This window comes from Struthio camelus, chromosome 6 (genome assembly GCF_040807025.1).
Source record: "Struthio camelus isolate bStrCam1 chromosome 6, bStrCam1.hap1, whole genome shotgun sequence".
In the NCBI taxonomy this organism is placed as follows: Eukaryota; Metazoa; Chordata; class Aves; order Struthioniformes; family Struthionidae; genus Struthio; species Struthio camelus.
This window is the reverse complement of record NC_090947.1, coordinates 40,016,656-40,033,873: the sequence shown is the minus strand read 5'-3', so window position 1 is coordinate 40,033,873 and position 17,218 is coordinate 40,016,656. Positions and strand designations below refer to the sequence as shown.

Genomic DNA, 17,218 nt, shown 5'->3' with positions numbered 1-17,218 from the left:
TTGTATTTAGTCTGGTCCCTGGGGGAAGTAAGTTTGAGCTGGTGCTTCTGAGGCTAGGCACTAGGACCCACAGCAGAGCCACGAGGTAACAATTAACGAAAGTATAAATTTCACTCACTGTTTACAATGCTCTAGCTGCTGGACATGAGTTTGTTAGTGTTGCATGAAACTAATATTCACCTCTTCAGCAGCTTTTCTAACAAAACACAAAAGGCCCTTCTCCAAAATTCCCATGCACTTCTCTCAAAATTTCAAGGCAATATTTTATTTAAGAAGTGAAACACTCTTGTTCTTTCTATCACACTGTAAATAACTATACTGCATCAACTTAAATACTGTCTGCATTCAGAACCATACAGCTATTTCACTTTCTGTCTGTGTCTGTTTAACACTTCATTGCAGCAAAACTCAGCTATTGCATGTAAAGGAAACTAAGATGTAATGTATGCTATGTAGACAGCACCCATTTTATTCACCCAGACAAAAGGGACTTAACCTCGCTAAAATGCTCCATGTATGATGTATATTATGGCTTAAAGCCATCTTTCCAAAGCCCTCTCTGAGCTGCACTGCACATTTTCTAGCTGCAACTACGAACTTGTATTTTTGACTAATGCTTGCAAAACATTTTCTGTGGACCTGAGCTTTAAGTGTAAATATTATTTTTTATTTAAGAAAACCAACAGACCACATTAATAATTGCTACCCTAGAGGAGAAGAACGCTTTCTAGCCAGCTTCTAGCTAGAAGAGAAAGTATTAAATAAAAAAGCAGAAGAAAATGTCATTTTTAGCCACTAGTATATTTTTCTCTTGAGGAAAAGCCAGTGGCATAACTGTCTGACGTACAAGACATCCCTTCCCAAGGGTGCACCTGACCTGGGGAACATTTAGCATTTGTTTTTCTTTTTTCCGCCATACTAGTGAGATTACACGCTACCCTCTCATCAACAGCCGTCAGTCTCCAGAGACAAAAGACAATAATCACTCATGGTATATTCCACCCCATGAGCACTCACTGGCTCTTACAGGTTTGTACAGCAGCGAAAGATGGCGGAAAAAACATCAGAATGGCACAACAGGCTCTTACTAAGGCTAGTGTAATTAACTTCAATCGCTAAAATCTTCCCTGCCCAACATAGATTTACTTCTTCGATTTCCAATCTATCCACTAGCTTTTACACGGCAAAACCCTACCATGCAGCGCGGTTCACAGAGGTAAACCCCTCAGCCCATGGAACCCTCTGAACTGTCTTCTGCATGAAAACAAGGATCTTACGGAGGGATTGCTAATTCCCAAACATTCATGTAGACAATAAAACTACTTAGCAAGTCACTGCTTTCCACATCCTTAAGACCTGAACTGGTTGCAAGCATTTATTCAAAATATTTCACAATCTATTTCTCATTAAAATGGAATTGGAATTAAAAACACAGCTGCTAAAACAAATGTAGCTGAAAAAAAATTTGCCTGCAGACAAATGAAAAAATTCCATCAAAATCTGGAAAACAATTCACAATTTTTTTAGAGTTTGTTAGTTAAAGAAGGAATCCTTTTAATTTAAAAATTTGGGTTTTGTTTGGCAGTATTTGGGGTGATTTTTTTCCCCAAAAATAAAAACACTAGAAGTAAAGAGGATCCATTTCCTAACAAAATTTACCTAAAACATCACTATATTTACAAGATGGGAACAACATTAATTGAAAGAGTTGCAAAAACTTTCTATAACATGGGTTCCACAGATACACAACACTTTAAAGAACATTCCTTTGAATCTTTAAATTGCTGCATTATGACTCTTCCCAAAGAATGTTCCCAAAACAAGTTTTCCAAATGATGGATGGATGGGAGACAATATATGTTTCTCCTAAAGTTGGTGGCAATAGTTTGAAAATTATAATCACATTAGTCCCCTTAAAGAGGACTTGCTTTAGCTGGGGGAACATAGCATTGAAAATTACCTTCTCAGCACGTTTAATGGATACTTGCCAAGGTTTTAGCAAAGACCAATGATTAAGGCTATCTTTTCTCTTTTAGTAACTTCTGAGTGTCTGATCTAACATCTCAGTAACTCTTTTAAGGCTGCTCTCACGTGTAGTACGTCAGTGACCTCAGTGTCAGAAAACACCTTTTCACATTAATATTGTCAGAGGATCATAATCATTATTAAAAACAACTGAGGCAGATTTGAGTCCAAATCTATCCACAGCTTCTCATTTATTTCTCCACCCAAGCAATGCTCCTTTTCCTTCAGAAGGTTTTGAGTCATCTTACCACAGCCTGAAGTCAGAGCTTCGGATCACAAAGCCCCGGAAACCCCAAGCTGACTGCAGCGTTCACGGAAAGCAGTGGTCCTCGTGCAGGGCAGCTAAAACCCCAAGGGTCTGAATTCTGTCCCACGAAGTAACCTTCCATGGCTTTTGGAGTCCCTTCTCAGAACCATTTGCAATGGTATTAACTCGTTACAGGAGGGTCAGTAATTGAATCTGGACAATTTGGCTTTAAGTCCTGATACCCAGCATGAAAGTACATTTCATAAAGAAGAATTAACAAAAGCATGTGTCTTGTTCCTATCCCAAACATCCTAGAACTAACTAATGCCACACTCACGAAATGCCAGAAAGTAATGCTAGGAATTGTGTCCTAGAAGACAGCTACAATGAGTAGCCCCAAGCCAGAGCACCCAGCAGTGAGCAGGACCTGACTGGTGGCTACTCCATTCTTTATGCTACAGGTTTGAAACAGGAAGAACATCCTGGCTGGGAGGGACTGAAACTGCAGGGTAAGTCTCATGTTTCAGGAGAGTGGCATACTTCTGTATGTTTAGTAAAATGCAGACAAAGGGATGGAGAAACATTTGCAGTTCAAGCTGAGTTGGAGCACAACTAGAAAAATAAAATTCCACAAAAAATAAAATAAAAGAAAGGTAACAACTAACATACTTAATTTGCAGAACCTTCTCCTTTGACTTTGGAACAAGTGGAATAAAAAATTGTAGAGACAATAAGAGAGAACTCTGCAAAAGAAGCTGGTTTCAGCATTAGCTGTAGACAGGCAAAAGTAACACCAGTCTAGAATGAATGAGTGTGATTAGCTATGCCGAGCTCCATATATCACAGACTATTACGAATTCATTCCTGATTGACCTAGAATATGCATTTTCTATCTCTCTATTTAAAAATACTGAAAGTCTGTACCTATAAAAGTACCTGATCGTGGAGTTGCAATGTAAAGCAGATCCAAATGTCCACCCAGAGGTCAGATCCCCTACAAGGAGAAATAAAATCTTAGTTCTGGCACTCCAATCACTTGGATATTATAATATTTTAGCAAAGGTCAGCTAGTTAGTTCAGTAGAGACAAGGAAGACATAACCGCTCCTGTCTGAGCTTCACCTTTAGCTGTTCTTGATTTTGGAATTCTTTAAAGATATTTAATAACATTCTTTAAAGATATTTATTTGTTTTTCTATTTCACAGGCAGATAGGTTCCACATTGATAGCGTGTGATGTAAAACCTATTTGCAAGGAAAAGTACTACAGTATAACACAACAGTGCTGTGTTTCCTTTTGTTTAACAATACAAAAGACTGGAAGTTCTCAGAACTGAAGTCCTGCTGACATCAATAAAGCCAGGATTTCACATCAAAACTGCTCTTACAGATAAGAATTACGAACAATCTCAGAAAAAAAGTTGTATGTTCCAGGTGGGGCAGTCTGAGCTCCTTAACTTGCAGGCCAGCATCCTAACCTGTCCAGGAGTGCTTAGGCAATCATCACTGTGCAAGGACAAACAGGACAAGCCTTTAGGCTTTGCTACTAAAAGCACAGGTTCTGCAGCAAGGGAAGAAAAGGAGAAGAAATTGAGAAGAAAAAAAATGAACTAGGTTTTTGCAGAACATATACAAATGGGGTCCTTCTTGCTTTCTTTTAAAAAGACAGGACCTAGGATACAGAAAAAGGTATACCGATTTTGGAAATGTGCCATCTATGATAACATTTAAATTCTATTGTTAGGGAAAAGTTATAATAGAGGAAAAGTTACATGAGTAATGAAGGAGAAGGAAACTCCTTGTTCTGGCCATATATTTTCCCATTAGCTGCAAAACAAATCTCCATCTAATTTTCTCAGATTGGAATTATATATGTGAATTAAAACTCCCCCAAGATCAAGGAGGCCATCAGCATAATTCAAATATCCTTTCCAAGGTCATCCAGTCTCAGCTACACTGTCGATACATAATACTGTATTCTGCCACCAGTCTTGACCAGCACAGGAAAAAAAAAAAAAGTGGTCAGGCAGCATTTTTAGGGATCAGGAAAAAAAAACCAAAACATATTTAGAATAATTTAAAATGAAAACATGTAAAAATAGAGAAGATGCGAAGTGTTGCTTCTAGACAGACTTACGCCTCTGCACTGTTTGATTCCAACAAGGAGCTGTCCAGGTGGCCAGAGCTATAATTATCCTCAAATGAAAACTGCAATTTGGAGTTGAAAGGCACCTCTGAAATTTGGCAATGCTCCAGAAGCTTAGACTTTCTTAATGTTGCTTAACATTTCATAAAACCCCTAAACACCTGTATAAGGTGCTTAAAATGTCATTACCACCTGTAATTAAATGCAGAATCCAATTACCACAGATAGCAAATCAGGTTGGTGCTTACAATTTGTATATATTGACCATGTTGATTATAAAAAAAAAAAATCAGGACCAGTAAAGCACACGTAGAGGGATGTAATATGCAGATTGTATGAAGCTCTAAAGAGCAATTACAAGATAAAAGGTAATGAGGAATAATAAGGACAAATTAGTTTCTGTGAAGTAATGACACTTGACAAAGTTTAAATTTCTATGTGGAATGTTCTGGAAAAATTATAGCTATCAAAGAAACCAGAGCTAATGAAAAATACTGTGAGAAGGTGAAAGCTAATGTTTACCTAAGATGCTAAGGAATACACCATTTCTGTCTCAATAAAAGTGCCTAATTCAGTATTGCTATTAAGAAGTTCTTTGAACTCAATTGCATTTTTAGAGCTACGAACCACAGCCAGAAGGTCCCCTCTACAGACTTACAATAGCAGTTATGTGAGTTACGCTGTGGGTTCTTTTAAATGATTATATCGATCATTCCAAATTTTGTCATACTGCTTTGGGCTGAGTCTTGTTCATACGCTATAGTAAAATAATATTCTCGAGAAAATACAAATTACTTTGGAAAAAACCCTCTATTGAATATCAACAGCACAGGGTCAGTTATTCAGGTTATTAAGGATGGGGACTTCAGAACCAAGATCACTCTCATATGCACAAATCTTAAATTCTTCCGATACCTCAGGCCAGTCATATGAGCTGAGGATGAAATACGTATTACCAAAATCTCACTCTTCATTATTTTGCTTTATTTTTTATGCTTAATTTCTGTTTTATAGGACAAAAACATGGGGGAGACATTGAAAGAGAAGATTTAAAGCGCTTTGACACCCTCTGGTGAAAGGGGACAGAGTATTTTATTTCTTTAAATCAAACATCTGCTTTTGAGATTTTGTATGAGAACACGTTAACTTTGAAATAAATAGGTTTCTCTCTCTTCTATCAGTTCAGTGACCTTTAAATTCCAGATCATGGTGCCATAATGATTATGAAAGGGCCATTAATCCGTCAAGTAAACACACACTTTTTGGCACATGTAATATGTGGTTTGTCGACATGATACATCACAACAGCTCCGAATGAGCCATTACGGTGTATTAGGTCAACATAAGTTTGCCATGAACAAATTAGACTATACAAAGCAAAAGTGCATACTAGGCTTTTCGAAGAAAAACAGTGCATTTCTTAAATCACTAGGGTATCTCTGATGAAACACACTACTGAACGTTTGTAAAGGTGGTAGATCTGCCTCTGATATCAGCCTCCAGTGCGGTTATGACTGGACCTCCAGTGAAGAATTACAGCATTTCATGCCACCATACAGCTGTCAGAAATGCAGAGATATTTGAAAGTATGGAATTTCTGTCTGATCTCCACAGGAACTGACAGTTTTAAAAATTTGTGTTAATATAAATACAGCAAGCAAGTAAAAACACAACCAAGCTTTTGGCTAATTTGGCACATCACTTCATATGGCCGTGAGGATTCAATACACTTTAACAATTAATTGTATCAGTTTTTTATAATGCCCTTTCAACAGATAAGTCAAACATATTTATGAGGATAGTGAACCCCATAGTAATCGCTATTAAACCTTTCTGCCCGAAAGGTAGTGCTATTACTATAAAATACTGAAATTATGAATTGGACATTATTCTTTGAAAAACTTTTTCCTTTTGCAAACAATAAGTCACTAGCTTTAGTTCCCCGCCTCATTATAATAGTTCTACTGTCTTTGGTGCAGTTAGCTAACATTAGCAAAGTCAGTCACTATTACCTTGATGCAGTTTACATTATGAAGAGAAAGTCAGGCCTCTTTTGACAAATGTTCCTTTCTTTTTCCCTTCTCTCTTCTCAATTATTGTCTTTTCCATTCCACAGTTCTGAGGTTTTTTATCTATCCAAATGGGGAGGGTTTGAAACTCTCCTATGCCTGGTCTGCAGGCAGGTCTAGCTATGCAGGTGTACTTCCATGTTCCCTTGAATGGGTACTTGTTCAATTAAAAACTGAGGGGCAGTAAGGCAATATTATTACAGTAGTTTAGATGCTAACTCAACTGTTTCTATCAAACACAGGGTTTTTTCAACAATAATTTTGTAAAGCAGGAAACACTTCATGCAGATCTCTATACGCTGTTGCCACATAAAAACCTGTTTAATATGCCGCTTCCGTTCTACTGGGATTGGGTTCTTTATATAGTGCTTAAAGATATTACAAATATATTCTTACTTCTTTCAAGCTGACATTAAAAAAGTGAAGGAGCATTCACCAGGATATCTAGACTATGCAAAAGAGGTTGCGTGCAGCTTGTAAATGAAAACCTTTATTTTGAGAGATGCTATCTCCATTTAATATTATATTTTTCCTCAGCTTACCAGATCTTCTTGGAAAACAGATAAAGAATTCATATAAGATCATGAAAAATATGTAACTATTGGTTTCTTTTCAGTTATTCAGCTTATTCTCAATTAAATCAATTAATGATTGAATACTAAATGCAAATTGAAAAAATCATTTTTAAATGTTCATTTACAAAACACACTATTTCTTCCTTTCAGCTGTCTACACAGGAATGGTCCTCATCTGAGTGAGTTCACTATCAACCCTAATAATAATAGGATCTTATGTAAACAACATGAATTAATTAACAAATATATACAGAACCAGGCCCTAAAAACTTACATCTACATATTCTTTTCAGTTTAAAGACAAAGTGAGCATTAGCATTCATAATTATAAAAGGCATAATGAGTAAATATTAAGGCCTGCAGATCACTTGCTATTAAATTTTCAAACATAATTTTTTGAAAATGGGAGCTATCCACTTTTGAAAATACCACCCCGGTGCCTTTAAAAAGAACACCTCCAATCACAAAAATGTAGCAGCGAATAATATTAAAATGTTGCTACATGACAAATATAACATTTGCAAAACAAACACAGTTAAAAGTTAGAAGAAAAACATTATGAACCTTGTCTAATCTGCCATCAATACATTCAGATAGTCATTGATGTGCTCTGATTAACATTGATAGAGACATATTTTTTTCGCAGTCAAATAAAACATATCCCTGCCTAGGAGTTTTGTGGGTGATTCACAGGGACTGACAAGCTTCATGTTAGTTTTGAAGCTCCTCTTCTTTTCCAAGCAATTTTAGCTTACTTTTTTATAGTGCAGATGTAATAAACATACACATTTGAAAAGATAAACAGCAGTGCCAACCTTAATGTATTGTTTTAACTCCCAATCCTTTCCATTCAAAGCACAGACCTGGAACAGGGCTATTAGCGTGATAGTTACAAAGTCAATAGAAACTGTATTTTAAAAGGATATCAAATCCTCATGATAAGTGACACGGAAGGTTGCATGCTCAGTGATCCATACTATTCCTTGCAAATCAGATCAGGGAGATTAGTCTTTTCGGCTGATTAGTTTATTTGCTTTAATACAAAGCAGTGAAAGCTGTTCAGTGAAACATGAAGCTAAACAAGACCATTTTCTGAAGTATATAGAATTAAATGCTGCAAAAGTTTACAAAATTAAAGGTCTGCTTTAAACTGACCAAAGCCTGACAATTCAGATGCATGCCTGTTTTACACCATGCTGCTTGCAGGCACTGCAGGAAATTTCAGCCTTAAATCTCACTAAACTTAGACAAAACAACAACTCTGAATAAGCAGCATCCTTCCTCAAGTACACACACACATACACACACACACCCCCCCTAATAACAAATTTCCTATAGTTTATGAGCTAAAGAATTGGAATCAATAAAACTTTAAAATCTCTGATTTAAACTGACCAAAGCTAAAAATTCAGTGCAAGCCTGTAACTTCTTTATATGGTGCTGTATGAAGGGTTTGTGACAGTATAAACTATCCAGTCTACCAGTGCAGAATGTTCCAACAACTATGAATAAAGAACACATTCATAATAATCAGATCTTACTCTAATTCAGTAACTGTAAAGATGGAAAAATTACTAAAAACAATCAATCCTACACTACGTGGACACACAGATCATGCTCATGGCCCTGAGCACCATCCTGCACACCCTGCTCAGTTCCATAACTGCAGTCATTAGTATAAAGTGCTGCTGCCTGCGGTCCTGCTCCAAAGTGCCTTCAAGTGACTGAAACTGAGATCTGCTTTGGTATGTCATAAGCACTGTGAATGTGTAAACACATCTTAAATGTTACCACCCAGCAAGGCCATCTAAAAATCAGGCAATAGTCTGGGTTCAACAACGCACCTCTTTTCCTCTTCTATCACTGCCATAAAGTGCTAGTAAGCCTTTTAAAAATAAAAGAGATCAAATAAGACACCAAATGTCCTGGTAAGCTTTTAAAGAAAAATAAGCTACCACACTGCTGCAGAACGCAGTTGCTTTGAGCATGAAACTGAGACCGTCCCTTTCTTGCAGGCAGTGAGTTAAAGTACTTGCAAGCACCTTTTCCCATACTCTGCCCGGGCTCACTTTCTCTGACTGCAGTGTCTCTAACACTGGTTGCTGGTTTGACATGGTCACACCACAAGATTCAATGGGAAGCTGGAAGTTTGAGTCAGATAAAAGGCTAGGTAGGGTAAGCGGGGATTTAGTCAAACAGTACCTTTACATGAGAATAACTTCCAGGAGAGAGTCTCATACCTCTGCTCAGATCTCACATCCTGGCTACCTTTCATAGCCAGTCAGCACTATTTAAACTGCAGCCTCATTTGCAAAGCTTGATTCACGCACACCAAACACACACTTCCACTGCAATCCACCCTGGATATCAGAGCTCTTCAAAGCAGAAAACAAGATTCTCTGCATGTCAGCTACAGTACCAAGGTCTGTAGTTAGGTACGATGACAAACTCCAAATCTTCAGGAACTACACTTGGAGGCAGGAACAAACATACTCTTCCTCTAGAAGTCAGGTTAAAGAGGTCTAGGACGATGATGTGCAAAAACCCCTGGGAAACTGCACATAATTGCTAATACTTGGGAGGATTTTCAAATGAGCTTTGGGTTAGGGATACACGCAAAAGAAAGAATTAGAGTATTTGTGTATTTATCTGAACGGAGGCAGATTCAGACTTGCTCCAACCATGCCGTGAGATAACTAAATGTCAGTCAGCTCTGATCCAGAAGCTCCATAGCTGCAATAGCAGGACGTCCACAAACAAGCCAGCAAGCTCTGACACAGCAGCTTGCTAAAGCAGCTATGTGATTTCCAGAATAGGGCAGGATTGCAACCAGCCAGATCAAGGTACAGCAAAGACAGCTGGGTCTGTCTGCATTCACCTGCTCCTAAAAAATGTATCCCCTACGTTACAAATACTATATTTGACTATTAACATGGACAATTTTATTTTTAACTTCAACAAAGCTGCAACCATTTCCAGCAGCTTATGAACTCGATTTGCTTTCCTGACAGGCTGCTTATTTATCATCTTGATCAAGAAAAACCAGGCAGTCCATTTCCTTCTCTTTTTTTGAGCAAACTTCTTGCTAGTTTCAATTTCAGGTCTGAGGCTCCAGCCCAAAGTTACACGTGTAGCTTACAAACACTTCAGAAGAACGTTTATTTGCACTAGGATATTTTTCTAATCAAAAGTGGAAAGCAAACATGAGTTCCAGTTATCCATCAGTAAAACTCCAGTAAGTGTAGTTCAGAATATTCATTTTTTGTCAAATTTCATTTTACTTCTAAGTCTGTGCATGCATATTATTTACATAACAGTATCTGTAACATTAATTGTATATTTATTCAGCTTTTTTCTGACTAATATGTAGCTTGTGCTCCCTGTCAGCTTTGACTCATGTAAACGCTTACCGCAAGAACCTGCACTGTCATCAGTGCCAGCAGCTCTGACCTCACTGTTCCTTCCTGCACGTTCCTATTGAGCCTAAATTGGTGAGAGTAGGAGTGCTCACCACCTCTTGAGAGAGAGGCATTGCAAACCAAACAGCACTGATTTCCAACTTCTGTCTAATCATCTAAGACCTGGAAGTCCTTTAGATACGACCTTCAAGTCCAGACTGCTCTCTCCTGTCTGTTCCAAGACTGAGATGTTATTAGAGACTGAGAGTTCTTTACACTTCTCCAACAGCTCCTGCTGTTCATCACACAGTGTCCCAGGGTGATGCCCTACCATGCAACACATGCATTTCAGGTGTGTTTACTCTCTGTGTGTGGAGACCAGGCACTGGAGTTGTGCAGGGTGGTGCCCACGCCTGAGCCGGAACATGTGAACACACAGCTACTTCAAACTTCCTTCACAGCACGACTGTGTCCTGCAACCCAACTGAGTCCCTGCTGCTACTCTGAGCTTCATTTTTTATCTTCCAGTAAAACTCAAAGCACGTTTTTGGCCTATAGACCATATAGAGAAAAGGAGGTTGATCTGTCCCAGATTTTGTTATATTTTGGCTTTCATATTCCTAAACACAAATCATTAATGTTCAAACAGGTCATACTTTCCACAGGCTTGCTCCATGCACTGCCTGATTTCCTGCAGACTTGTCTCCTACCACAGAAATCACACATCTATTCCCCATCTCTCCACGACCATCAGTTTCTCTGGATATTTGCACCTTTCCCCTTACTCTCACATTCATGGCATTTCCTAGCTCTTTCCTCTGGTATTGTCTTTCTCCCCTCCAGTCTTCTGCTGAACTACTTCCCATTCTTCTGCTAAAGTCTTCCAGTCTCCATAATATTTCCTTCTTGTTTCTCTGTTTCTTTGGCCTGTGAGCTTATTAAAGCTGGAAGCAATGAACAGCTGCTGAAATCTGACTGTGCTTCCTTAAGAGCGATATCTGCATGCGCGGGTATCCAGCTACTGACTGTCATAGACTTTTATGAAGTTAATGTCATTCAGATTACCACCTTCTCCATTTAGTAGAAACTGGCCAATACATGCCAAAAGCAGAAGATAGAGGAAAAGACAAACAGAATACCATGTTAAAAATAAATGCCTAAAATTCCTGTGTCCATTAAATGTGATTGCTCATTTTCAGAAACGTTTAGATTAAAAATAATGATCAATGTCAAAAATGAAGCCAGTTGTTTACTATCCATAGGATATGAGGTCTAAAGTCTGAACTTTAGTATCCATTTAAAAATAAAATGAATCATTAATTAATTATATTACATTAATTACAACATTAACACACAATGTGGCAAGCCTTGAGAGAAGATACCCAAATATATATGGGAACATATTTTCAGTAGATTTAAACCAATTTAAAGATGCTGTATAAAAGTGTGCATGGGACTTTTCGAGTAAAATAAATACTAAATACCATGCTGATACTGTAACTCACTTCAAAAAGCAGACAGGCTGGATAATTTTGCTATGGCCCTGACCCAACAGTATTGCTGTAATGTACACAGAGATGTACGCAAATCCTACAGAAAGCATGCAGGCCTCATTGGCAAGTAACAAACCCGAGAGTATACTCCTGAAAAAGGAATATACAAACACATTTCTGTTCTGTCACTCATCCCCAAGTTATGAAATTTTTCTTCACAGACGGAAGCTTGAAAATCTGAAATGATGATGAAAATGTTAATGCAATCTGAGCTACCTCAGTACTAGTGGGGGTAACTATTAAAATCTCATGAAAAACATAATGAAGCATTTTTTTTCTAATGCACTAACCACAGAAGAAGGCAATTTATCAAAACCATTTGCTACATCTGACTAATAGGTTTGTACATTACAGGAATCCATAACTAACTGATGAATGCTGATAAGCCATAAACCACTCCTCCTCTTGTAAATATAAAAAAGTACCCAGTAGTGTTGCTAATACTGCTGCAATAAAATCTTTAACAAAAAAAAAAAAAGAAAAACTGAAAGCATCTCAGAAGTACAGAAAGAAGTCTTTTCACAATTTTTTATGTTGCCTTCCTTCCTTTCTTTGGAAAAATGAGTGTTATGCAGCTACGCTGTTACGGACTGTGATGTGGTGGGATCACAACGCTTGAACAGCCTTCATCCTAGCTACGGCTTAACTGGCAGAGCCCTAAAGGAACAGCTAGGTACTGCAGAAGGTTATCAGCTCAGCTAGAAGCATTTTGCCCCTTAAATCCGAACTGAATCAATGTGCCACTAAAATACTAGGCAACACAGAGCTCCTGTTTTAGATAAGCTACAGCTCGGAGAAAAGCGATGGGCAATATTGCTTTGCCACAGCAGTAGCCACAGGGCACAAAAGAGGAGAAGCTAAGCAGCCTCCCTCCGCTGTGTAACATGGAAAATAACTTCCACTACATTATGCCGGTGCATGATGTGCCTCCTATGGCTCCCAGTTAACCCACTTCTAACAAGTATCATCCAGGAAACAAAAAGGGCATATTCTGTTTTGTATTATATGGCAGATAATCGTAATGGCTTCTCCTGACTATAAGAACTATAAGCACTGCCGAGGAAAACACGAAGGCATGCTCCTGACTGACTACAGTTACGGCAGAGGATATTAGAGAGATCTTCTGATAGACTGTTGCTATCCAAGTACCTGTGCTGATGCAAAGATCTGCCCAATTGTATTTTTGCTAAAGTAAAGATGTGAATTCTGCAACTAACTTTCATTTTGACTCTATAAAAATAATCCCAATATGATAGCAAAGGGCAATTTTAACAGCTAAAGTGCAACGGCAGAAAAATGAAATTCTACCTGAGACTCATAAGGCATTTTTAAAACATTAATGGGTGAAATTCAACCTTGTAAGGAGGACGGCACAGGCTATACATCACTCTATTTAAGGCCTCAAAATAGGGTTTGGACTTAAGTGGTGCACAGCATTTGTGCTGAATCTGTGCAGAGATGCGTCACCCATAAATGACTTAACCCTCACAAGCAAACATTCCTCGGAGGACCGTTAGTTTCATTACATCCACGCTTTTTGACAAAAGGAACGTTTTTTGCAGTGCTGTTTCACATTATGAGGAGTTTGGTGGCACTGTCATCTTAAGATATTTTCACTTCCCACCTTCACGCTCCTCTGACCTTATGGCATGACACATCTTTTCAGCTGTGATCCCACAACTATGTTCTGGACCTTGCTGTAAACTCGGTCAGCAAAAGCAGGTATTGCCTCTGAAAACCTTTTACCATAAAGCCTCAACACTAGTTAATTAATTACATGAGCTGTGTAACACTCACTGGTAAATCTGGCAATACTGTAGGTGCAGGAGAATGATTCAATGGAAGGTTTGCTGCTTTCTGTCCTGGTAACTGCTGCTGCCCTTTTTAAGAGAAACTTGCAGGGGAGCAAGGGGAGCAAGGAATACCGATAAAAAAGAATTAAAACAAAATAAACCTCCACTGTAAGAAAAGGAAACAACAACAACAACAACAATTCTGATAAACCAGAATGGAAGAGCACATACATTGTACTCTCTAAAGCTTTGTATCTATCTCATCCCTCCAGAGCAAACTTTGGAAATCACAGGCTTAGAGAACGGGGGCTTCTGCGATATCCGAGTCTCTGACTGTAGCAGGATCCAGGTGTTTGGCCTCGGCTTCAAAGATTCTCATAACCTGCACTGCAAGGTCACCAGATTAATTGTAAGCAACTTCCCGCGGGTTCATAAAGTATTGATGACGCAGTCAAAACTTTGACATGTTTATACTAAAGTCTTCCACCCTGAACTGTACTGAATGCCATCATCTCTCATGGTCGCAGCAGGGTACAAATACCTTTGAATCCCATTGCCAATATGTTTGCAATGAGCGAGGGGAGCTGAAGCGGCTCAGCCCTTTCCAGGATTGGTTCCTAGAAAATGCAAAGCTATGTATTCTTGCCAATTTTCCCTGTGGGGGTTTGTTTAATTCTTGTCTGGTTCAGCTACACTGTAGTCCAGTGAAGCCTGAAATCACAATATTATTTCTCATTTTGTGCATCTGGAATCTGCATGCATGGTTGTTTTCCTAAACGCATTTGAATGCTAAGCGTTGCAGTTAAATATAAGGCTTCCTCAGCACAGTTACTGAATCTCTTATTTGAATTTTCTTAGTCATCGTTCAATACCAAGTTAGAAGTTGCAATGAATATTGAAATGATTTTGTTGGGTAACACTGTAATTTTCTTATAAACTACTACACACAGGTAATCCTAAGATTTTGAATTATTCGGGTGTAAGTATACTCAAACATACAGTGTCGGATGCAGCTCATAAATCTACTTCATAAAAGAAGTTCAGCCTGAATCCCACTCACCGTTAATATGCCAGTAAGAAACAACTGAGATTTGCCTACCATGTCTACTTAGGACTTGGTAGGCCCTAAATAAGCAAGGATGCTTTGTGCAGCTCATCTACACACGTAGCAGACATTACCTGCAAGGAACAACAAAATGTACAGCTGGCTGCAGCAAACACAAAGCTGCTCCACAGCGCTACCCTGTACCCATCTTGGCTGCTCATCTTTAATACAAATTGTAGCCCTTCCTAAATCAATAGACCACTTGTACGCTTAAATGAGCACAGCTTGCTCTGTACTGTACCTACAGTAACAGCATCATTTTTAAAAAACAAACCATCTGTAGGTGCCTTATATTATTAATTAGAAATATGAACATCTGTTGACTACTGGAATTTCTTTACATGAGCCTTTAGTTTCTGTGCTCTCCTTCTGTTTTACTGTAGCATCTCAATGGCAAATGGATATCAGGAGAACGAGAAACCACAAAAGCGGATTTTCTCAGCTCTAAGGCTGTTGACTGCCAGATTCCTCTTCTGAACACTACAGAGACAGAGGCTGTGCACTTTGTGGCTGGTGACGAGCCGTTCGCAAGATGGCAAGTGAAAGTAGGAATTTCTTATGTTTCTAAGAAATGATTTAGAGGGAGCAAATCAGTTGTCATGGCAAATTAAAATGCAAAGCACAATTTGCTTCCCTTCAGAATTGAAGATGCCCGTAGAAATACTTACGTTAACGTCCTGTAGTGAACAAAAAAAAAAACCCTCTAAACCAAAACAACAGGAGTTAAAAACAGATGCCTTTATAGGCAATCTGAAAGTGCAAATTACAATCACTTCTTCAGGTAATCGCCTGAGATTGATGCAGTTGGCCTAATCAATTGCTAGTCATTAGTATTTCATTTCTGGGAACCCCAATTCCAAGCGCTGATTAGGTAGCAAGTGCAAGCCAGCCTTGCCTCTGTGGCTGCGGGGCAGCCGCTCGTGCACACGAGAGGAGCAGTGCACGGACCGCTGCGACTGGCAGCGCTCCCCGAGCGGCTGGCGCTGAGCGAGCGCAGCTCTCACAGCTACAGACGAGAACGGCTACAGGAAAAAGCTCGTGTGGTTCCTGCTCGTGCTGCGTTCTGCCTCTGCTGCGTTTTAGCCCCTTTTGTCCAGAAAGTGAGACTCACTTTCTAAATATTTACAGGAAATCAGTGTCTTACTGAGCGCGCTGCTGCTACCCCTGGTCTCGCCCTCAGCCTGGATGGTTATTTTCCACAGACTGGCTGCTTTGTTAAGACTGAGATCATTTAAACGCTCTACAGCTGAGAAAAATATATTGCAGTTGTATAAAGACTGCAGATGTGGTTTGAAAACTGTAGCATGGAAAAACGAAACCTGTAAAACACTAGCTTCACTCCAGTGTTACTGCCTGTGCTGCAAACCTCAGCTGCTCGTAATACAGACCACACTGGGGCACAGGTGCTGCCACGCTGCGTGGGGGAAACAAAAAGATGTTTGGTGAGGCACACTCCCTGTCCAGGACATGGACGGATGGGGATTTGTGTTTTAAGAGACCAGTATAAAATCAATGTGGGCACAGAGCCTGCCTGCCTGCCTGCTGCCAGGGGGTGGTCTCGCACCTTCTGCATGGAGCAGGACCTGAGGGGCAGCTCCTGCGCTTACGGTTCCCATCATTTCTCTGAGGAGATACAAAATCCCACCTCGGGATGGAAGGATCTGACGAACTGTTACGAGATACCCTTGAGCTTCGCTGGCCCAAGAGAAGAGCGCACAGCTTTGCATGTGCACGAGGCCATTTCTTCTCTGGTAACTAGAATGAGCTACCTTGTAGCTTGGGCGTATTATGATTCATTTTGCTTTCAAGTGCTGCCTGTCAGCTCTGGGAAGGTCTGTACTGTGTCTTATTTTTTCATCTCAAAACACGTGTAGTATGTATCTTTCCTTGCACTTTAGCTCAAGGAAATCTCTGTGCTTGTAAGCCTTCCGCACCTTCCCTCGCCTTTGAACCCCATGGAAAAAATCTGCTTCATGGCAACGCAGTGAATACGCAATTAAATACATCCGAGTCAGATGTAGCCAGCTGCATGCTAATCGTATTTCTCGTGTGGATAGTTTTGCTGAATGAATTGGAAAGGAAAAGTTCAGAATTTCCTTTAAAAAGGTATTTATTTATTTATTATTAGTGCAGCTGACTATGGTGGCACAGAGAGCAAAAATGATTTGAAATGAATTCCACAAATATTCAAAATTTTGCGCTACGGAAAATTCCTAGTAAGACTTACTTCAACATTATTTTTTGTGTTATATTAATAGATACTTTAAAAAATGTAGCTAAAAAATTTCCAAACCCCAAAATCAAAATAA

At 39.1% G+C, this 17,218-nt stretch overlaps 1 protein-coding gene across 11 annotated transcripts in view; it reads left to right on the top strand.

Annotated features, from left to right (window-relative positions):
• Positions 1 to 17,218, top strand: part of LOC104145706 (von Willebrand factor D and EGF domain-containing protein) — a 200,309-nt gene that overhangs the window by 97,611 nt on the left and 85,480 nt on the right. For 8 of the 11 annotated variants that reach the window (XM_068949286.1, XM_068949281.1, XM_068949288.1 and 5 more), the window contains 3 exons: positions 2,734 to 2,781; positions 14,077 to 14,213; positions 15,293 to 15,454. In XM_068949286.1, coding sequence (XP_068805387.1) covers positions 2,734 to 2,781; positions 14,077 to 14,213; positions 15,293 to 15,454 — 347 coding nt within the window. The remainder of the gene's footprint in view (positions 1 to 2,733; positions 2,782 to 14,076; positions 14,214 to 15,292; positions 15,455 to 17,218) is intronic. The other 3 variants (XM_068949287.1, XM_068949284.1, XM_068949280.1) reach the window with 1 other exon arrangement.